This window comes from Chiloscyllium plagiosum, unplaced genomic scaffold, assembly GCF_037043375.1.
Source record: "Chiloscyllium plagiosum isolate Xiang-an unplaced genomic scaffold, Cpla_swu_hap1 HiC_scaffold_7, whole genome shotgun sequence".
Classification (NCBI taxonomy): Eukaryota; Metazoa; Chordata; class Chondrichthyes; order Orectolobiformes; family Hemiscylliidae; genus Chiloscyllium; species Chiloscyllium plagiosum.
In genome coordinates, this window is record NW_028270145.1 from 7579430 (window position 1) to 7604017 (window position 24588).

General features: G+C 40.4%; 1 protein-coding gene across 6 annotated transcripts in view; it reads right to left on the reverse strand.

Moving 5' to 3' along the window:
* Positions 1–24588, reverse strand: part of LOC122551273 (serine/threonine-protein phosphatase 6 regulatory ankyrin repeat subunit C-like) — a 227043-nt gene that overhangs the window by 97996 nt on the left and 104459 nt on the right. For all 6 annotated transcript variants that reach the window (XM_043692915.2, XM_043692917.2, XM_043692912.2 and 3 more), the window contains exons 5-10: positions 23307–23507; positions 20584–20671; positions 17439–17581; positions 13817–14029; positions 10717–10795; positions 2410–2524 (exon numbers count right to left, since the gene is read on the reverse strand). In XM_043692915.2, the coding sequence (XP_043548850.1) occupies positions 2410–2524; positions 10717–10795; positions 13817–14029; positions 17439–17581; positions 20584–20671; positions 23307–23507 (839 nt within the window). The remainder of the gene's footprint in view (positions 1–2409; positions 2525–10716; positions 10796–13816; positions 14030–17438; positions 17582–20583; positions 20672–23306; positions 23508–24588) is intronic.

A 24588-nucleotide genomic window follows, 5' to 3' on the forward strand; every position in this document is an offset into this window, starting at 1 on the left:
TACATTTGTCTTGCACATGGAGAGTATAGTGTCTTGTGTCCTGGAGAGTTGTGTCTGAGCGTGGCTGTCGGTTTATGGGTTGTCATGAATCTCAGTCAGAGAGGTCTGGCTGTCAGTTCAGAGATTTGTTTTAATGTAAGGTAGCGTGGCGAACGAGTTAGGTTGTGGCATGTCTTTGTCGTGTTGTCTGTTAGGCATCTGCGGGTGAAGTTGTGGGGATATCCATTCTCTAGAGAGGTGTTCTTCTTCCCTTTTTGGGTCAGGAGTGCTGCAGTGTGTTGTAGCCCTTTTCAGCAGGGTTCTAGTACAGCTTCTTTTCCGAGAGTTCAGGTGGTTGCTGTTGTAGTCCAGGACCTGGTTGGTGTGTGGGGCTATCCTGTACACTTCTGTGGTGCATTCATTGTTGTGTTCTTTCTGCCAACACATTTAGGAAATGGAGTTGAATTGTTGGTTTCTTCCTCTTGTAAATCTCATCCCTGTGAGCTCAGTATTGATAATCCAGTGTGTGATTTCAATTTCTGATCTCAATTATAGCAAAGGTGTCAGCCATGTATCTGATCCAGAGTTTGGGTTGGATTTGTGGGGAGGGCTGTTTGTTCCAGTCTTTGTATCACTGCTTCTGCTATGAGCCCAGAGAAGGGTGAGCCTATAGGTATCCTATTGATTTGTTCATATATTTCACAGACAACGACAAAGCGATGGGCTCATTTGATGTAACAACACTGTTCACTTCAATTGACAAAAGTCTAGCCAGAGAGACAATAGCTAACCTCCTGGACAAACAGAACAGACAACACAATGGGGAACCGATCAACAAGAACTGCATACTCAAACTACTAGACCTGTGCCTGACAACACACTTCACATTCAACAACCGAATAGATGAACGGATCGATGGAACACCTATGGGCTCATGGCAGAAGTGATGCAGAGACTGGAACAAACAGCCCTCCCCACAAATCCAACCCAAACTCTGGATCAGATACATGGATGACACTTTTGTGATCGTTAAGAGAACGCACACCAAATTACCAACACAGTGCTCAAGGGGATCAGATTTATGAGAGGAGGAAACCAACAATTCAACTCCCATTCCTAGATGTGACGGTGGAAAGGGCACAGAATGCTGAATGCAAAGTGAACAGGAAAAACACATACCAACCAGATCCTGAATCACAATAGCAATCAACCGAACACACACAAGAGAAGCTGCATTAGGACTCTGTTCAAAAGGGCTACGACACACTGGAGCACTGCCAACCTGCGAAGGGAAGAAGAACACCCCTCCAGAGTATTCACAAAGAACGAATATCCCCACAACTTCATCTGCAGATGCCAAACAGACAAACAACACGATGAGGACATGCCACAAACTAACTCACTAGCCATGCTACCTTACATTAAAAACATCTCTGAACTGACAGCCAGACTTCTGCAGCCATTGGGATTCATGACAGCCACACTCAGACAACAACTCATCAGGACAAAAGGCTCTATACCTATCATGTGCAAGACAAAAGCAATTTACAAGATTCCATGCAAAGACTGCACGCAACACTATACAGGAGAAACAGGCAGACAACTAACAATCCACATCCACAAACACCAATTAGCCACTAAACACTATGACCAGCTGTCCCTAGTAACAACACACACAGATGACAAGGACAACACAACAATCATAGCACAAGCCAAACAGAGGATAGCCAGAGAATTTCTAGAAGCATGGCACTTATCCACAGACTCCAATCAACAAGCACAGATCTAGACCCAAAACACCAGCCACTATAATGAACAACTGGAACTGACAACCAGAAGCAGCAGGAACTGAACCAAATAAACTGAAGAGGAGATTGTACAGCAGCGCTTCATATGAGGCTCCAAAGCACCGAATATGTTACCAAGACAGGGGACAAAACAGCTGCAAATCAACTTCCAAACTTGGCAAACATACCCACAGCTACAAAACTACAGACTATTTCATATTTCAGGTCTCAATGAAAATACTTAACTCTTCGTTCAAAAGATAGATAGATCCTGATAGCAAAAAATAGTGGAGTGAATTTGGTATATGGGTGCATAAAATTAAATTGAAATATTTCATGAAGCTTATGTGAACTTCCTTAATTAAATAATTATATGATTTTGGACAAAAGCAAAACTTGCTTTCTCTCAAGAAAACAAAATCAGGCAAAAAGAAACAATATAGTCCTTAAGTCTTATAATTCTAACAATGATGACTTACATGAGAGTTGGGGAGGGAAATAAACTGGCACTTTTTTTTTGAGGTTGATAACTGCAGTAAACATACATGCCAAGTTAACAAGCAGAAAAATGATGACTAGTTGTTAATATTGAGATGTTAACAGCAATCTGAAGAGGAATGCAATCAACCATTCATAAACTTACTTCGCAGTTTCAGCTCCACTGGTTATCAAGGTATTAATCAAAAGTTCATGTCCATATCTGGCAGCCACATGCAAAGGGGTATTGCCATCTTTATCAACACAATCTATCTCACCACCTTCAAGGGGAAAAAAATAATTTTAAAAAAGGTGTAATCTGCACATTATATAGATAACCCGCACCAAATGTATTGGTACTGTACCATTATACAGGTTATTTTAAAATGAAAGTCTTCCCTCTTGCAAAGATCACCTGCTAATATTCATTCCATTACCTCCATCTATAGCTCGATAATTTCTAGGTTCACTGTTTCCATGTAATTTTCAGTGCAGTTAATCCTGCATCTGTACACACGACAACCTCCAACTGTTATATTTTCTCAACTGTGTTAATGTAGAAATGCCGGTTCTCATTTTCAAATTCATTCATAACCCTATCCCTCTACCTCAGTAAATCTGACTCATTGTTTTATTATAGCAAGCCCCTCCAATTCTTTTAGTTCTGACCCACAACACATCCCCACTTTCCTCAACAAATAGTTGAGACCTATAATCAATATCTCTCTGGGGATTCAGTAGTTTTACCTGAAAATTATTCCTCACCCCAGGTACAGTTCAAGTATGATATGGAATAGAGTGCATTTTAAATGAGGGAGAGGCAGCAAGGCAGTGAAGTTTGGATGCAAACAAAAATTTATATCCAAACTTCACTGCCTTGCTGCCTCGCCCTCATGTTCAAATGCACTCTATTCCATATCATACTTGAACTGTACCTGGGGTAAGGAATACTTTTTGGGTAAAACTACTGCATCCCCAGAGAGAAGCTGAAGGGAAACAAAAACTCAGATTGGCATGTCAGATTAATCACAGGAAACTGTGTCAACTGAGAGAATGCTGCTCAGATTCTTGGCACAAGAACAGTTTGACAGGAAAAAATTGTGGCTGTAAGAGCGGCTCCTTTTTTTGAGGTAATTTAGATGTTAGAGGTGATTTCCTCATTCCAGGAGCAGCAATTACTGTTTTATAAGCTGTTGTGTTTTGCAATTTCGGGAACAAAAGATCAAAACAACAGAAGGAGGAAGACAGACAAAAGGCAGTGACCACATGATCACACAGAGAGAGAGAGAGAAACCTACACTGCTAACTGAGATAGCAGTGAATCTGCACAGTTACTGCCTTTGTTGTTTGAGTTCATGTATCTCTGGGCATCGATGTGTGTCTAGGAAAAATTACCAAACAGCGAAATTCACAGCTGATCTTGGAGAAACCAATGTGGGTGAGCTCACAGCACAAGAACAGATAAGTGCATAGTCTTTAAGTGTAACCTTGCTGTAAATCTATAGCAGTGAGTACAGTGGGTTCTTTCTTGAAATGTTTTATTGAGATCTGACTCAATTAAATTTTAAAAATATAAACCATAAGTAGTTAGCCTGGAGCACTTTTTAAAAGCAAAAGGATGGCGCTATTTTCTAGGTCTGTAGATTGCGAGGGAGCAAAGATGGCCTTTAATAGAGTGATATGCTCTTCCTGTTGGATGTGGGAGTTTACGTACAGTTTCCATATTATTGTGATTACGTCTGCAGGAAGTGTCTTTGGTTGCAAATCGTATCAGATCAAATGGATCAGTTGGATCAGCAGTTAGAGGTAATGAGAAATTTACAAGAGTTCGGGGGTGTGATGAATGGCAGTAATAGGAAGGGAGAAAAGCTACAGAGAGAGTGAGGGAAATGGGTTAACTACAGGAAAGAAGAACATAGAAAAATACAGCGCAGTACAGGCCTTTTGGCCCTCGATGTTGCGCCAATCCAAGCCCACCTAACCTACTCTAGCCCACTATCCTCCATATGCCTATCCAATGCCCGTTTAAATACCCATAAAGAGGGAGTGTCCACCACTGCTACTGGCAGGGCATTCCATGAACTCACGACTCGCTGAGTAAAGAATCTACCCCTAACATCTGTCCTATACCTACCACCCCTTAATTTAAAGCTATGCCCCCTCGTAATAGCTGACTCCATACGTGGAAAAAGGTTCTCATGGTCAACCCTATCTAAACCCCTAATCATCTTGTACATCTCTATCAAGTCACCCCTAAACCTTCTTTTCTCCAATGAAAACAGCCCCAAGTGCCTCAGCCTTTCCTCCTACGATTAGATTAGATTAGATTAGATTAGATTAGATTACAGTGTGGAAACAGGCCCTTCGGCCCAACAAGTCCACACCGACCCGCCGAAGCGAAACCCACCCATACCCCTACATTTACCCCTTACCTAACGCTACGGGCAATTTAGTATGGCCAATTCACCTAACCTGCACATCTTTGGACTGTGGGAGGAAACCGGAGCACCCGGAGGAAACCCACGCAGACACGGGGAGAACGTGCAAACTCCACACAGTCAGTCGCCTGAGTCGGGAATTGAACCCGGGTCTCTGGCGCTGCGAGGCAGCAGTGCTAACCACTGTGCCACCGTGTCGCCCACCTTCCTACCATACCAGGCAACATCCTGGTAAACCTCCTCTGCACCCGTTCCAGTGCCTCCACATCCTTCCTATAGTATGGCGACCAAAACTGCACACAATACTCCAGATGTGGCCGCACCAGAGTCTTATACAACTGCAACATGACCTCAGTACTCCGGAACTCAATTCCTCTACCAATAAAAGCCAATACACCAAATGCCTTTTTCACCGCACTATTTACCAGGCTGGCAACTTTCAGAGATCTGTGTACATGGACACCAAGATCCCTCTGCTCATCCACACTACCAAGTATCCGACCATTAGCCCAGTACCCCATCTTTTTGTTACTCTTACCAAAGTGAATCACCTCACACTTACCTACATTGAACTCCATTTGCCACCTTTTTGCCCAGCTCTGCAGCTTATCCATATCCCGCTGTAACCTGACACATCCTTCCTCACTGTCAAAAACTCCACCGACTTTCGTATCATCCGCAAACTTGCTCACCCAACCTTCTAGCCCCTCCTCCCGGTCATTTATAAAAATGACAAACAGCAATGGTCCCAAAACAGATCCTTGCGGAACACCGCTAGTAACTGCACTCCAAGATGAACCTTTACAATCAACTACTACCCTCTGTCTTCTTCCAGCCAACCAATTCCTAATCCAAACCTCCAACTCACCCTCAATGTCATACCTCCGTATTTTTTGCAGTAGCCTACCATGGGGAACCTTATCAAACGCCTTACTAAAATCCATATACACCACATTTACCGCTTTACCCTCGTCCACCTCCTTAGTCACCTTCTCAAATAATTCAATAAGGTTTGTAAGGCACGACCTGCCCTTCACAAAACCAAGCTGACTATCCTTGATCACATTATTCCTATCCAGATGTTCATAAATCCTATCCCTTACAATTCTCTCTAAGACTTTGCCCACAACAGAAGTGAGACTCACCGACCTGTAGTTACTAGGGTTATCCCTACTCCCCTTCTTGAACAAGGAAACCACATTTGCTATCCTCCAGTCTTCTGGCACTATTCCTGTAGACAATGAGGACATAAAAATCAAGGCCAATGGCTCTGCAATCTCCTCCCTTGCTTCCCAGAGAATCCTAGGATAAATGCCATCAGGCCCAGGGGACTTATCTATTTTCACCCTTTCCAGAATTTCCAACACCTCTTCCCTACATACCTCAAAGCCGTCCATTCTAATTAATTGTGACTCAGTATTCACATCGGCAACAATGTCCTGTTCCTGAGGTGAATACTGACGAAAAGTATTCATTCAGTGTCTCCCCAATCTCTTCAGCCTCCACAAGCAACTTCCCACTACTATCCTTGACTGGACCTATTCCTGACATACCTATAGAAAGCCTTTGGGTTTTCCCTAATCCTACCAACTAAGGACTTTTCATGTCCCCTCCTTGCTGCTCTTAGCTCTTCTTAATGAAGGCAAGCAGTGCAGGAGTCTTCTGTGGCTATCCCCATTTCAAACATGTACACTGTTTTGGAAAATGGAAGGGGTGATGGACTCTCAAGGGAATGTAGCTTGAACAGCCAAGTTTCTGGAATCAAGACAGGCTCTTAATGAGGGGTATATCAGGTTCCAAGCAATCAAGTGTGATAGGGGACTCTCAAGTCAGAGGCAGAGTCATAGAGAAGTACAGCTTCAGTCCAACCCGTCCATGCTGACCAGATATCCCAACCCAATCTAGTCCCACCTGCCAGCACTCGGCCCATATCCCTCCAAACCCTTCCTATTCATAGACCCATCCAAATGCCTATTAAATCTTGCAATGGTACCAGCCTCCACCACTTCCTCTGGTAGCTCATTCCATACGCATACCACCCTCTGGTGAGAAAAAGTTGCCCCTTATGTCTCTTTTATATCTTTCCCCTCTCACCCTAAACCTATGCCCTCCAGTTCTGGACTCCCCAACCCCAGGGAAAAGACTTTGTCTATTTATCCTATCCATGCCCCTCATAATTTTGTAAACCTCTATAAGGTTACCCCTCAGCCTGACACTCCAGAGAAAACAGCCCCAACCTGTTCAGCCTCTCCCTATAGCTCAAATCCTCCAACCCTGGCAAGATCCTTGTAAATCTTTTCTCAACCCTTTCAAGTTTCACAACATCTTTCCAATAGGAAGGAGACCAGAATTGCACACAATATTCCAATAGTGGTCTAAACAATGTCCTGTACAGCTGCAACATGACCTCCCAACTCCTGTACTCCATACTCTGACCAATAAAGGAAAACATACCAAACGCCTTCTTCACTATCCTATCTACCTGCGACTCACTGTCAAGGAGCTATGAACCTGCACTCCAAGGTCTCTTTGTTCAGCAACACTCCCTAGGACCTTACCATTAAGTGTGTAAGTCCTGCTAAGAATAGGTTTCCCAAAATTCAGCACCTCGCATTTATCTGAATTAAACTCCATCTGCCACTCCTCAGCCCACTGGTCAAGATCCTGTTGTAATCGGAGGTAACCCTCTTTGCTGTCCACTACATCTCCAATTTTGGAGAGAGAGGTTTCTGCAGCCAGTAGTGAAAAAATCAGAATGGTATGTTGCTTCCCTGGTGCCAGGATCAAGGATATCTCAGATGACGCAGAATATTCTCAAAAGAGGAGAGAGACCAGCAGGAGGTCATTGTACACATTGGAACTAACGACATCGGAAAATAAAAGGATGAGATTCTTGTCCGTCAGAATTCTCTCAACAACATGCCCTTCACCGACGTCAGGCTCACCAATCTACAGTTCCCTGACCTGTCCTTACCACCTTTCTTAAATTGTGGCACCACAATAGTCAACCTCCAGTCTTCTGGCACCTCACCTGTGACTATCGATGATACAAGTATCTCAGCAAGGGATGCAACAATCTCCTCCCCAGCTTCCCACAGAGTTCCTAGAGTACACCTGATCAGGTCCTGGAGATTTATCCATTTTTATGTGTTTCAAGACAACCAGCACCACCTCCTCCGTAGTATGGGCATTTTTCAAGAAATCACTATCTATTTCCCCACATTCTATATGTCCTTCTCCACCCTCAGCAGTGATGCAAAATACTCATTAAATATCTTCCCCCAGCTCCACACATCAGGCCCCTCAAAGATCAGCAAGGCAGTCTATTCTCTCCAGTCTATTCTCATTTTGTCCTTCATGTATTTATAAAATCCCTTTGGATTCTCCTTCACCCTATTTGCCAAAGCTATCTTATGTCCCCTTTTTGCCCTCCTGATTTCCCTCTTAATTATACTCCTACTGCTGGATGTAGATTTGCTCACTGAGCTGGAAGGTTTGTTTTCAGACATTTCGACACTATACAAGGTAACATCAGTGAGCCTCCACATGAAGCACTGGTGGTATGGCATGTTTTCTATTTATTTGTTTGGGTTTCCTTGGGTTAGTGAAACAGAAACTCTAGCCACTCTCCCCCCTACAAAGATGTCTTGGAAATGACTGTCAGACTACTCAGGTCTCTTAGCATCATGGTAGCCCACAAACCCACCAACACACGAAAACAGCAGCTAATGAACTTGCCAGACCCTATACAGACAATAAGCAAAACTAATGTCATTTACAAAATACCTTGCAAGAACTCTAACAAATACTACATTGGACAAACAGGCAGAAAACTAGCCACCAGGATACATGAACATCAACTAGCCACAAAAAGACATGACCTACTCTCACTAGTACCTCTACATACAAATGAGGAAGGGCACCACTTCGACTGGGACAACATATCCATCCTAGGATGAGCCAAATAGAGACACGCACAAGAATTCCTAGGAGCATGGCATTCCAACTGGAACTTACCAACAAACACACTGACTTGGATTCCATTTTCCACCCCCTGAGAAAAAGAACAGGAAATGATGTCACCAATCCAAGGAAACCCAAAAACAAATAGAAAGTGGGCCATACCACCAGTGTTTCATCCGGAGGCTCACTGATGTTATCTTGTATGGTGACAAAACATCTGAAAATGAACCTTCCAGCTCAGCGAGCAAACCTACACCCAGAACCTCAACCTGAACTACAAATCTTCTCAAACCTCGCTAATACTCCTACTGCCTTTATACTATAAGGATTCACTTGATTTCTGCTGTCTATATCTGACATATGCTTCCTTCTTTTTCTTAACTAAAAACTCAATTTCTCCAGTCATCCAGCTTTCCCTGCACCTACCAGCCTTGCCTTTCACCCAAACAGAAATACAATGTCTGTGGACTCAGTTATCTCATTTTTGAAGGTTCCCATTTTCCAGCCATCCTTTACCTGCAAACATCTGCCCCAATCAGCTTTTGAAAGTTCTCGCCAATACTGTCAAAAATGATTGAAAATTTTTCATCTTTCCCTGTTCCAATCAGCCTCCAGAGATCTTGAAATGAGATAAGGTAGTTTTAGTTATTCCTCAAAAATATGTGGTCAGGTGAACCTAATCTAAACTCCGTATACCCTAAAGTTTATCAACAATTGAAAGGGATAGGAATTTCTACTACTGCAATAGCAGTCAACCAAAGGTGATTCTATTTGTTAGATATAAGTGCATTCTCTCCAGCTATGAATTGGTTGTTTTCTGGAAGATTATTTCACTAGAATAATCTTGAACACTTTGAAATTTCACGTAAGTACACAACCATACATTTTTAGCACACTGAACATGTCCCTCAAAAAACATGCCGAACAAAGAAGGTAAACAAAAATTCCTTTCCTATTTAACAAAATACAGGTGAGTAATGATGATGGAAACTTTTACATGAAAAACCTGTTGACTGCCTTCAATCTAATGATCCCAAAAATTCTCTCAACTCTTAATAAATTACAGTACTAATCCTTTCAATTTACATCCACCTTGCCACCTCACCCTCCAATCCTCCCACTCACTATTCCCCCTCCCGAATAATAGGGGAGGGGACTGTGAAAGAATGGCAGGGTGAACAGGAGACATAAGAGGAGAAAGGCATTTGGTAACATTCGGTACAGGTAGCAAGCATAAGGTTCAGAGAGGAAAGCAGCATGTGCGAATATGTAATGGAAACAGAGTAGTGGCAATTGTTTTAGAAATAGGCTGCATGTGCTCAGTATCTGCATGAAACAAATAATAGCAACACCATTGAGGACACTGCAAATTTATCAATGGTATCAAAATCGAACTGTGCTGTCAAAACATTTTTTTTGGGCATGGGAGGGGGAACTCTACTGGAGGCTTCTACCCACATTGGAAGATTTGGGCCCGTATTCCAGTAATATGTTGTAATGAAATTTTAATGATTAATTTTCCAGTCAGAATGTCAAGCCAAAGACACGCACACAACAGAAATGTAGTTTTCTAACCATAAATTTTGTTTTCCAAACACAAAGTTACTATCTGTCTTGCATGTGTGAACAGTCTTAACCATATACCTTATTTTTGGGACACTACACTCAATAGCATAAAGTGGTTTTTGATCTGTTTGAGAACTTCCCTTTGGGATATTCTTCAACACATTTTGGTCACCATTATACATGCTTTTTATTTTGGAATAATGAAAACTCCAAAGTATGCGTAGTGATAAACGTTTATCCCTACTGAAAATTTATATATAGAGGAAAAAAAAATGAATTTTTGTTGTTCATAATGTTCTAAGATATAAGCTGTAAATAACAGAACATTGCTGACCTCAAATGCTGTGTTTAACAAATTAAAATCACAATTTGTTTTCCCTCCAAAAATGACAAGAATGAAAACAATTCCAAGATTCAATATTCAAATTTGTATTTTAGTCAAAAAAAGTCACACACGCACAAGATTTTAGAACTTCCATAAATCAATGAGAGAAAATTAAGCATACCATTTTGAATAAGTGTTTGTGATCGTGTGAATCGACCATGGACAGCAGTCATATGCAATGGATTCTTGCCATCTTTACTCTGAAAGATAACAAAGTATATATGTCATCAACTTTTCACAGTAATCATATTACTGAACCTGATCACAGATAACCTGATAAACACCATGCGCAAATATAAAATGCTCATGTCTTAGTTGGAAAGTGCAGCTTCATAGAATTTTGAAATGATAAAACATTGGTTAGGAACAAAATGGGAACCAATCACCCTTCCATGAGGGACTCTCCTTCAGCCTGATTCTTGCTTCTCTTCAGGAAGCTGCTAATTCAGTTCAGCAACTCATCAGTTGTCACACAGGACACCCGCAAAACAAAAAGGTTTATCAAAGAGTTCAAGTTCTCCAATCTTGCACCAAGGCTTGCATTAATAGATTCAGATTATGTAATCAAAAAGGTTGGTGAGAAGACAGCCCAAAGCAGGTTATACCACCACAGAAATGGTGTGAATCCCTACAGACCCTTGAAAACAACAGAACCAGTAGATAAAGTTAAGGCAACAGATGGAAAATTGAGCAGCATAGACAGACAAGAAAAATGTTTCCCCTTAGAAAAGAGATCAACAACTGGGGACATTGATTGAAGGTAAAGTGCAGGAAGTTCAGAAGAATTTAACCAAGATTTTTTTCACCCAGAGGGTGACAGATATTGGAACTAATTTTATTGTCAGGGAATTCTGGATATCTGGAAGAGATGATAAAGCCAGGAACCATCACAACATTTAAAAAGTATTTGGACAATCACTTGAAGCACCATAGCACAAGACCATTGGCCAAGTGCTGAAAAATGGTCGAGTAGAAAGGAGCTTGATGACTGGTGCAGAGAAAATGGACTGCAGGGCCTCTTACCATACTGTAAAACTGACTCAATTTATCTGATTATTTGCTGAGAGTTAATAGCAATCTAGAGTTGGTATGGTTTGTAGCTCATCAAGTGATAGCCAAAATAAACAACAGCTTAAAGCTTGTGCTGAAAACTAATGTTGTCTTAACAGTTAAGTTGCACATGAGACTTAATCTCAATTTAATTTTGGGGAGGGGACAGAAGCTGGAAGGTTGTCCAGTTTGAAAAGAGTGGAAGAATCTACGGTGTGCCTCCACAGAGTTTATGATAAATAAAGTAACAAACAAGTTAGCTCGGACACTTCTTCTCTGTTCACTCTTGCTGACAAAGCTGGTTGGGTGAGCATTTATTGCCTAGTCGCCCTTTAAAACAAGGTGATGAATTAGCTTCTTGAACTGCTGCAGGTCTTCTCCTGTCAGCAAACTCTCAATGCTGCTGGAGGGAGAGCTTGGGTGTTTTGACCCTACAATACTAGCGATATATTTACAAGTCTTGATGGCTTAGAGATAAACTTGCAGGTGGAGATTTTTTCATGCATCTGCTGCCTTTATCCTTCTAGGTAGTGGAGGTCATGGCTTGGAAACAGCCTTCGTGAATTGCTGCATGGCATCTTATAGATGGTACGTACGGAGGCGACAGAGCGTTGATGATGGAATTAGTGGATGTTTGAAGGCATGGTATCAATCAAGCCAGTTACTTCGTCCTGGATGGTGTCAAGTTTCTTGAGTGTTGTGCAGCTTCATTCATTCTGGCAAGTGGGGAGTATTTCATCAGATTCCTGATTTGTGTCCGATAAAGAGTGGACGAGTAACACGAGTTAAGTTACTTGGTGCAAGACTCCTCGCCTCTGACCTCCACTTGCAGCCACATGACAAGTCCTGTTTCTGGTTACAGTTTCTGGTAAATGGTAATGCCAGGGTGGCAACAGCAGGGGATTTAGTGATGGCAATGCCACTGAATGTCAATAGGCAAATGGTTAAATTCTCTTTTGTTGTGGATGATTGTGACCTCAATATTACTTGCCAGTTGTCAGCCCAAACCTGGATATTGTCTTGGTCTTGCTGTATTTGGGCATGGTTTTAGTATTTGAGGACTTACAAATGGTGCTGAACATCGTGCAATCAGCGAACATCCTCACTCTGACCTTAGGACGGAGGGAAGGTCATTGATAAAGCAACTGAAGATAGTTGAGCCCGGGACATTACCTGAGGAACTTCCTTTGTGTCAGGTATGACTCCAACCAGAACAGAGTTTTTCCCAATTCACATGGGCTTCAGTTCCGAAAGAGCTCCTTAATGGCACACTTGGTCAAATTTGGTCTTAATTTCAAAGGCAGTGGCTCTAAGCAGAAAAATACATTGAGGCATCCACAATAAGATGGCATATGAAAATTTTTCCTCTGCAAGTAATGAAGCTGAGGAAAATCTTCCAGAAATCTGTGACAATATTGTGGGTGATCCCAAAAGAAAAAAATAACTATGATTTGTTCACCTTATGAGAGAATTCTGAGGGTCTTGTGGTAGAGAGGGCTTGTCCCTTCCTCTTAATCAGTAGATTCAGGTTCAAGTCCTGCCTGTAACTGAGGTATGTCATAACATGTCAAAAAAATATTTAAGCGAATTCTTGGGAGAAGTAGTAAACCAGGGCTGTTATAAATTTGATTAAGTTAATAGTGGATGTTTTAGTTAATTTCTTTATATATATAAAAATTTGTGTTTTGTTTAAATTAAATGGCATAACTATTTACAATCAAGTTTTTGAATTTCTCTTGGAATGTTAATTGTCCCTAACCATATCAAAACATCAAAAGGAAAATTAGGCATGATGTAGAGGTCAACTGAATTAATTCACGGAGAAGCAAACCTAGTCTGTACAACTCAGCTACATACAGACTTGACCAACTAAGACATCAATACAGCCTTGTAAATTATAGTTCTTTTGAGAAAAGTTAAAACAAAATTCAAATACACTCAAAGTTCTTTGTAAATACCACTATGTAAAGGAGAGCACCAGTCTTCACAAGTATGTAGTGCTGTGTAATTATCAGTCTTCAACAACTGGCGGAGACATATAGGAGCCGCGATAGGTTAGGGTGGGAGTTATTACGAGTATTAAGTGATTAACAGACTGTCTCTCTATGGGACTATAAGTAAATGTCATTTTAAAATTATTCCCTTTAAAAGTTATAAAAAGTGACATTTACCTGGAAGTTGACATCAGCTCCATTATTTACTAATAGTTCAAGACACAAAGCACCATGGGTTGAAGCAGCAGCAAAGTGCAAAGGTGTAAATCCCTTGTTGTTGGGTTGATTCACATTAGCACCATAGTCAATAAGTTCATTGACTACAGTATCTTGTCCATTGTAACATGCAATGTGAAGAGCTGTATTCCCATATAAATTCGGTTCATCAATCTGCCATGGAAGATGAATTGGACACAAACGTGAAAAATAGGTTTGGCATTGTATGTACAATAAATCTAAACCATAATTGTCTCAAAAAGAAACGATGTGGCATTTTTAATCTTAAATTAACTTTACATTTATACAAAATGTCTAACTTGGAGAAATAGCTCAATATGCATAAGTTGAAATTAACATCCAAGATATTATCAATGAATAATAAAGAAATAAGTCACAATATTAATTTTGCCACTCAGTAAATAGTCACAATGTGGTATTGATAGTACGCCTGATTAGATTCAGACCAGGTCTTGATTTATTTTAACATAATGGCACATTAAAAGGAAGACAACTTGAAATTGTACAACTGCATCTCAAACTTATTTTTACATAAATGTTTTCCTTCAGACATGGATGGTTATTTATCTTTGATGTGCGCAACCTATTAGTGAACCAATATTTAAAATCAGGTTCACTAATTAGATTTTTTAAAATCTGTGGGGTGTTTTTGGTTAAAATAAGTTGTTACTACCTTGTGTCTTTATTGACAACAATAAAAAAAAAACAGTGGGTAACCCTAATATCATCACTAGGAAACTAATGATATAAAACTTCTAAGAGTACTCATTTTCAATAGCTCAAAGTTTTATGAACATTCCCAAACCTGAACCACAATGACTGAAAGATTTAAAAACAGCCAGTTTCGAAGACCGGAATGTGAAATCATTGCCAAATATTTTGAAAAATATATAGTCCCTCAACAAAATTTTCATTTTCAGCGAGGGTCTTATTTTTTGATGATTAATTATGACCAAGATAAAAAGGGTTCTTAATATGCATGAATGAAATATCTTCACTGAAGTTGTGAACATGTGATTTTAAATTCATATTAGTGCGTGTCAAATTCATCACTGGGAGCCAGATTAATAAAGAGTAGGCAACAGCACCTTCCAGATCCATTGCAGTTAATTTTCCAATTTCAATACTATCTTATTTATATGCTTAAGAATATGACACTGTATTTTTGCACTATTGTTTTGAAGTTGTGGACTGAAAACGGGAAAAACTGTTTTAATACCAGTGTTCTGAAAGGATAGCTGCATGCTTTGAAAAGCAAGTAGCCGGAGACCCATGGCAAGCAACGTAGAGAGAGGAACCTCAATTATCCAAAAATAAATTATCCAAATATCGGGTTATCCAAATGTGATCAAGGTCCCAATAGAAACATTGAGAGCTGCTTCAATCCTGATCGCATCTTTTGTTTACAGATACAATGATGAAAAACAAACTCTGCTCACTGAAATGCTGCTGAGAACAGTCTCTAAATAACCTCCCTCCCTCTCTCTGCCCCCACACTTTCCCTGGAGTTCTACACAGGGGTGAACCTTCAACCCTAAATCCCCCCCCTTCCCCAGATAATCTCTCCAACACTGTCCTGTACAGGACAAAGGCGGAACCTGTCAAAATGTGCACGCATGCTATTTGGAGACTCACCCTGCAAAGGCAGCAGGGTCTTACTGTTGGTGTCCAGTCCGGCTGCCCAGGGTGTGTGTGGGGGGTGTGGGGTCACGGGCGGACAGGGTTGGAAGCAGATGGGAGGGCACGGTCTCATGCGCAGCATGCTGCTGCCTAGTGTCCTAAACAGGTAGCAGACTTCACAGAAAACTGAACCCCAGAGGAAATCAATTAACTCAATAATCAATTACGAGCTGAAAATGTGTTGCTGGAAAAGCGCAGCAGGTCAGGCAGCATCCAGGGAACAGGAGAATCGACATTTTGGGCATAAGCCCTTCTTCAGGAAGGGCTTATGCCCTTCTCCAGCATCTGCAAACCTCACTTTCTCCTCAATAATCAATTATCCAAACGAAATAGTGCCCATCCATCTCATTCAGATAATTGAGGTTCCTCAGTAAACAAGCAGTAACTGAAGTGGCTGTAGACTAACAGGAGCCAAGAGGCTCTGTATTCAGATGATGCTCTGGTTGGCAATTAGATTTGATTAATATATGGACAAGCGACTAGTTATCAATGTCAAAAGAACCCATGAGGGGGCTCTCATAACCCACATCAGGCAAGTGAACAGCATGGAGCAGGAACAAGATAAAAAGGGCTTTTGATCTCCACGAGTTCACATGATGTCTTACTGTTCCATGCAGCCAAAACTCGCCTTAAATCTGAAAAAAACCAGGTCATCTTCGTTTCAGCAATCGCTGCAAGCTTTGACTTTTAATTGACACATCAGAACCAGTCACTCTGAGCAACTTGCAAACCAGTGGAAACATTTAGAAATGGGAACCAGAAAGAGTTTCAGGTCTGCAAGAACCAGCTCAATAGAATTGGTGGACAAAAATTACAGTCTTTCTAATTTTTTTTTCCATTCATCCTTGTGCATTTTTACATTTGTACACCAGTCTATGTATGTATGGGGTGGGGGGAGTTCACAAGGGGATTAGCATTTTAAATCAGAAGCATTATATACCAACTTTATATACACTTACCTGGAGCTACAGTCTATTTAACTGTAACAATTAGTTATTCTTGTTCAGTACAAAAGCCTAGTCTGTGCACTCTGTCAACCTTAATCTTAAGATTTCTAACACTCTACTCCAGTAAGTCATGACATACGACAATGCTTCTTCTGAATGGCACATCAGTTTGATTTTACTTCATTCACTGAAAAACTGTAACTACAGTTCTACAACAATAAACTAGCTTAAAAGGCTTTTTATTAAAAAAATTATGTAGACCTTTCCATATCCTCAGGACCTATCAAAGTGCTCCACAGACACTTATTTGCTTTTGAAGTTCATTCTCTACATTTGGCAAACAATTTCACACTGTAGTAAGATACTAATTCTGGTTTACAGATAACTATTAGAATAGACATGAGACAACATCACTGTTGTTTTTCCAATAGTACCAGATATTTTTGTTTGCATCCATCGGAACAGGCAAGTGGGACCCGCAGTTTAACAACTCATGCCAAAGACAACACTTCTTCAGGCAACGCTTCTTCAACACTGGACTGAAATTTAAGTCTGGATCTTTTGCTCAAACTTCCAAACCAATACATTTCTCAATTTATTACCACTGAACCATGCTAATTCTTCTGGAAGGGTATATGAATAGGAAGGGTTTAGAGGGATATGGGCCACGTGCTGGCAGGAGAGAGTAGATTAGGTTAAGATACCTGGTCAGCATGGATGTGTTGGACTAAAGGGTCTGTTTCCATGCTGTACATCTCTACGACTCCAGAATGTTTTTTGGAAATAAAACGCATACCAGAACTAGAAATGTATGTCATCTTCAGTTTGCGTTCACCTGTTGATTCCTGATCTATTTGAAATGTACATTTTTTTAACTTCTTGAGGAGAAAAAAACCATATATGCTTCATTCATTTTGCAAGAAAGCAACACTTACCTCTACAGCAAGACTAATCAGTAGTTTCACCACATTAATTTGTCCATTAGAGGCAGCTGCATGGAGTGAGGTATAACCTTTCTTATCCTTGGAACTAACTTCTGCTCCATGACTCAACAACAAAGAAACTACTTCAACATGACCTACAATTAAAAAAATCCAACATTATATGTTGATTGAAATAAATATTAACATGTAGCTTTTAGATAGAGAATAAATAATATGGTGAACCCTCAACACCCATTAAGTAGTCATGTCTTTCCAAGCCTAGACATCAGTTTTATTTTGAATTTTTGATTTTACATATAGAGAACATAGAGTACAGTACAGGCCCAGCAGCCCTCAATGTTGCGCCGACCGGTGATACCAGTCTGAAGCTCATCTAATCTACACTATTCTACTTTCATCCATCTTGTTATCCAATGACCATTTAAATGCCCTTAAAGTTGGAGAGTCTACTACTGCTGCAGGCAGTACATTCCACACCCCTATTACTCAGAGTAAAGAAACTATGTCTGACATCTGTCCTATATCTATCATCCCTCAATTTAAAGCTACGTCCCCTCGTGCTAGCCATTGCCATCCGAGGAAAAAGACTCTCACTGACCCCCATCCACTCCTCCAATTACTTAATTTGTCTCCAGGTCACCTCTCAACCTTCTCTTTAACGAGAACAGCCTCACGTCCCTCAGTCTTTCCTCATAAGACTTTCCCTCCATACCAGGCAACATCCTGCTAAATCACCTTTGCACACTTTACAAAGCTTCCACATCCTTCCTAAAATGTGAGGACCAGAAATGCATGCAATATTCCAAGTGCAGCCAGAGTTTTGTCCAACTGCAACATGACCTCATGGCTCCAAAACTCAATCCCTCTACAAATAAAAGCTAACACATCGTATGCCTTCTTAACAACCCTATCAATCTGGGTGGCAACTCACAGGGATCTATGTACATGGACACTTAAATCTCTCCGCTCATCCACACTGCTAAGAATCTTACTAATAGCCCAGTACTCTGTATTCCTGTGACTCTTTCCAAAATGAATCACTTCACACTTTTCCGCATTAAACTCCATCTGCCAACTCCCTGCCCAGCTCTGCAGCTTATCGATGCCACTTTGCAACCTACATCATCTTTCGGCACTGTCCACAACTCCACTGACCTTAATGTTACTCACAAATTTACTAACCCATCTATCTATGCCCTCATCCAGATCATCTGTAAAAATGACAAACAGCAGTGGCCCCAAAGCAGATCCTTGGGGTACACCATTAGTAACTGAACTCCAGGAAGAACATTCCCATTAACCAACATCACCGGTCTTCTTTCAGCTAGCCACTTTCTGACCAAACTGCTCAATCGCCCTCAATCCCATACCTCCATATTTTCTGCAATAGCCTACCGCGGGGAACTTTATCAAACACTCTACTGAAATTTATATACATCACATCAACCGCTTTACCTACATCCACCTATTTGGTCACCTCCTCAAAAGAACTCAATCAGATTTATGAGGCACGATCTACCCTTCACAAAATCATGTTGTCTATCCCCAATCAACTTATTCCTTTCTAGATGATTAGAAATTCTCTTATAATCCTTTCCAACACTTCACCCACAACCAAAGGAAGACTCACTGGTCTATAATTACCAGGGTTATCTCTACTCTCCTTTTTGAACTATAAATCAAATCCATTTGATACAAAGATGAAGTATTAGTTTTTGTTTTATTTTGATAATTTTTGGAGACAGTCAGTTTTGGCAAGTCTGGTACTTCGAGCATTCATAACTGGCCTTAGTAAACAGTAAAGGAGTTTGAAGAATTACTGCAGCCCAGTTGATAATTTTATCAGGGAGGGAGTTTCAGAATTTTGATCCCTTGATCAATGACTGAACATAAGCATACCAAAATTGTCTGGCAATTGGAGGTGATGTGTTCCCATACATGTTTTGCCCTGGTCATTCTAATGTGAAGGTTTTGGATTTGGGAGGTCCAAAATATCCTAAGCAAATTGTGCTGGTGCATGATAATGAGAGATAATTCACCAGGTAATCATGGTACATGAGCTCTGAAGGTCAAATGTTTAGGCAAAAGGATGGAGGTGTTGATTAAGTGAACTGCTTAATCCCAACTGATGTCAAGTTGCTTGTTCATGTAGCTGGGTGTACATCCATCTATGTGATGGCGAGCGTGCCATTATAGCCCCAACTTGTGCATTTCAGGTTTAAAAAGTTAGTAGTATGCCTTTTGAAATCAGGAGTCAATTCATTCCCACAATACTGTTCAGAATTGTGACTATAGATCACCATTCTTAAAGGGAGGTGGCCATACGACCCCCTCAGGAGCCCCGGCACATTTGAAGGAGGCCACAGACTGAAAACTGAGAGAAGGGGAGCCCCAAGGGTTTATGGGGGCCCTGGTAATTGAACTGATGAAATACCCAACACTAACCTAATTTGGAGCTCGATATCACGAAACATGCAGAAAAGCACAAAGCTCAAGGCCTAATAGATAAATAATTTCATACAGTTTTTTTTTTAAAGTTTTGTCTAGCATGGTGGAACATTCAAAGTTTTCTTGGTGTTCAATAATAAATGATTTTCTGACTATCTGTTCGTGTTGTATCCTTGTTTGAAAGGGAAAGTCCTGCAACCCGAGAAGAATTCCTGAGGGCCATGCCCAAAAAACAGTTGAGAACCACTGGTATAGATGACAATAAGCAAATGCATGATGTCATATTATTTAGGCTGTTGATCATGCATTGTGAAAAAGAATATTTTACAAGACTTAACATTCCAAGTGAAATTCAGCACATGACATGAAACACATTTGAAAATTTATACAAACATCACAATTACTTAAGTTATATTTTAAATATATGCCTCCCCTGAAAACGAAATACAATTCTGGAAATGTGCTTCACATTACTGCACTTCAATCCAGATAGTCATCAAACAAGAAACAGAATTCATGGAAACATTCATAAAAGGACAAAATTTAATGGGAAGGCATCAAACCAGATCAGAAAGTATTTATATCTTTGACCGACAGATGATATTACATTATCAGCCCATTTGTAGGAGAAGTATTGTGTAATCAATCTAACCATTCAATGAGAAACTAGAAACGTAATGTGACTTACCCATGTAAGCTGCCCAGTGCAAGGCCCTTCTGTCCTTCTTATCAAAAGCATTAATATTGGCCCCTTTTGCTAATAGAAGATTTACCATCTTGAAGGGGAAAGGGGAGGGGAAGGAAAATAAGTGATCCATAAAAATTCAAAAATTCAAAATTCATTCATCGCATTGATCTGCATTTCAGCACAAGGTTGATCTAATGAACAGAAACTTTCCAAAATAACAGCTGGCACAATAGACAGTTCAAATTTGAAAGGGGAATGAGGGTAAAAAGGAATTCACTGCGTGTGAAATATTATGAAAATACAGAAAGTGAAAACGTGCAAATGCCACTGTACCATGATTTGCATCACAACCTCAATGCCACAAAAACTGTCAACTTCTACAAAGTTTTTCTCCAAAATGGCACACATGATGCATTAACACAAATTAATATATCAATGCAAAACTATATGCAAAGGATTTCATTAAATATTATTTAAATACTCTATTTTCAGTGGTTTATCAGCAGCAGAATTGTGTGTGCAAAATATGTTTGCATTGTTTCGGTCACATAGCTTAATGACAACTAGCAACATACTAAGCAGTGAGAAGTTCAGCGACATTCAGCTATTGCACCCAGACACAGCAAGCAAAAGAAATAGTTTCTTCCAATCGAAACTGTTTGCAATAACACCCTGACACCTTAACTCAAATCTAATTTTACATCTCTTTCAAGACCGAAGTACCAGAGATGCCAGAAATACAAACAAATACTTCTGAGAGTATTGAGGTAGAGTACTCATTTAATTCAATAGCTTAAGTATTAATATAACACCTTAATCTTCTAAATTTCAGGAAATACAACTAGATATAGAAACTAGTTTTCACTTTTGATTACTTTCTGTATTTGCCCATGACAGTTTAATGATCTATGTGGAAACCTAAAAGCATCTTTGGATAGCAATCATTGTAAGCTTTTGCTTGGTTCATTGTAATTTGTACTATTCATTTCAAATGGCAATACATTTGCCAACAGTAAAATTCATTTTAAGCATTTTTTATCACTTAATTTACCAATATCAGTTCATAATTTTATGCGTTTGTTTACACTGACAACACCAAACCTTTGTACCACCAGGAAATTTGAATATGTGGCTTTTTAACTGATCATTTCAGTTATTAGTAAATACATTGAACATCTCAAACCCCAAGAGTTTGCAGGATACCACTAATCACATCCTGTCAATCATGTATCTGTCCATTGTCTCGAAGGGCTCTGAGAAATTTTCTCCAGGGCTACCTTTTGTTACAAAATTACCAGAAGGGAAATAGGTAACCAGTCAACAAGAACCATACAGGTGATGTCGATACCCCCTGTGGTGATCTCACTACCTAACTTTTTATTGGATACCAGCATGGGTTCCTTAGAGCAGCGCAGCCAGAGTCAAGTCTATGGCACCACAGTTGGTCGAAATGCACAGGAGTAGGAGGGAGGAGAATGGAAGAACAACAGTGATAGGGGATTCATAATCCTTCAGCTAATGTAAACATTTCTACAACTGTGGACAGGACCCTAGGGTGTTGCCTCTGTGGGCTAGGATCAAGAATATCACAGAACAACTGTAGGACATTCTTCTGGGAAGAGACAACATCCAGAAAGCATGGCCCACACTGGAACCAATAACACAGTAAGGAAAAGGAATGAGATCCTGAAAGCAGACTTGACAGAGAGTTATCAAAGAGATCAAAAAGAGTGACCTTGAAGTAGTAATTTCAAGATTACTACAAGCACAATATGCCAGTGTGCACAGTAGTTGGGAGCGTTCGAGCTAGACTAATAGGTGGGTGGGAATCTGACAGGAAGCTCACATTGGACAGAAGTAAATAAAAATAGAAAAGTAGCAAGCAAAATTAGAAGGCAAACATAAGGCAAGCATTAAGAAGGATCATAACATCTTAGAAGGACAAAGTGAAGGGCACTTCATCTGAGCAAACAAAACATTTACAAGGTAAATGGTTTGAAGGCACAAAAAAGTAAATGGGCATCGTTTAATTGGCATTATAAAGATGTGGTTACAGCATGATTAAGACTGGGAACTGAACATTCAAGGATTTTGTCATTTCGCAAGGACTGGCAAAAAGGAAATGATGTGTGGCACTGCTAATAAGGGATGAAATCAGTATGCTACTGAAAGAGAATCCTAGATTGCAGGATCATGATGTAGAATCAGTTCAGATGAAGCTAAGAAATGGCAAGAGGTAGCAAATATCGGTGGAAATCCTTATAGGCTGCCAACCGGTAATGCTAATGTTGGGCATAGTGTAAATCAGGAAATTAAGGTACAAGTCATTGGCAATTGTAACTAATTACAGATTTACCGCAACAAATTGCAGATTATTCATTATAGTTGAACCTACAACTGACTTTCCTTTCATTTTCAAAATTGTAAAGACTTTTGCGCTTAGTTTCTTATTCATTACTATTTTTCCCCATTCCCTTCTTCTTCTAATGCCATAGCTAGTGTAATCCTCCATGCAACTGGATTTTCAATTTACACTGCAATAGCATCAACCAGTCCACCCTTCATTCTTAGCTAATTACACTAATCCTTAAGAGTTGACAAAGCAGTCAGCATTTTATCTGGAACGGGCTTGAAACCTGTTTTATTGATTGTAGCATACACTTAGGTCAAAGCACAAATCTGCAAACACGTACAATAGCAGCAATATTTTATGTACCTCTTACCTCTATATGCCCATTGAGTGCAGCATGATGCAAGGCTGTCCTGCCTCCTCGATCAGAAACATTGACACTGCTAAGCAATGGAATGATTGCTTCTGCACACTTCACTGCCTTGTTAGCAGCAGCTACATGCAATGGGGTCTGCCAGTTTTTGTCACGAGCATTGACATCTGCTGAGTGTTTGATCAAAACATGAACTGCTTCCTGAAAGAATCAGTGTTGAAGACACAAAGTTGTTAAAACACAAGTTACTGCACTAATTCAGCAAATCTAATTTTACATCTTTTTCAAGACCTATGTACCAGAGATGCTAGAAATACAAACAAATATCTCAGTATTAAGATACGTACTCCCTTAATTCAATAGCTTACATATGAATATAACACATTTCATTTAGTACAAGATCTCAAGCCATTTTACAAAACCATTAGAGTCATATTGCAGTGATTGGAACAGGTCAGCCAGGTGGATCTCTCAGAATGAGTTCCCTGATTGGAAGAGTGGCCGAGTGTCAAAGGCGTGGGAGCCAGCTTCCACTTTCTGATGAGGCGAGACATCGAATCCCACTGCCACCACTTCTGTGGGTCAACTGCAATGCTGCAGCATGTTAAACACTGGTGTATTTAAGTTCAAAACAAAAAAATGTAGGTTTGCTTTAAAAAAAAGAAAAACAAGTTCTGGGCCTGGCCAAACTGGCCATAAACAGGTCCAGGCAGAGGGCCGTAGAGCGGGTCGTTAGGGCCGACTACCTGTCCCTCTTCTGCAGTTACATTCGAGCCCAGGTGTCTCTGGAGAAGGAGCACGTGGTGCCCACCAACACCCTTGAGCTGTTCAGGGAGAGGTGGGCGCCGGAGGGAGTGGAGTGGAGTGCATTGCATTATTTCCCCCTCTAATTCTATTTTGATTTAATCCCTGCCCTCCCCTTCACTGTTTGATCACGCAGCATTGCCCTTTGATGTTAAGGGCACTGCTTGTCACTGGCCACTCGGGTGTTTCTTTTCTTTCTGGTGATGGAAATTGAATAAAGATTTGTGCACCTTGTGTCTCTCACTGTGCCTCACACCTGCACACACACACATGGGTGCTGGGGGAAAAAATAAGCACTACCGCAGTTAGGTGTAGTGTGGGGGTAATGAATGAAAAAACAAAAACAAAAAAATATGAATAAACAGGAGAGTCAGAGGTTCTGTTCACTGAAAGCTGGCTCTGAGGGAGCTGGACAGAAGGAAAAAAAAACAAGTTCTGCTCACTCTAGGAGTCAGCTCTGTGCTAGCTGGGTCAGTGT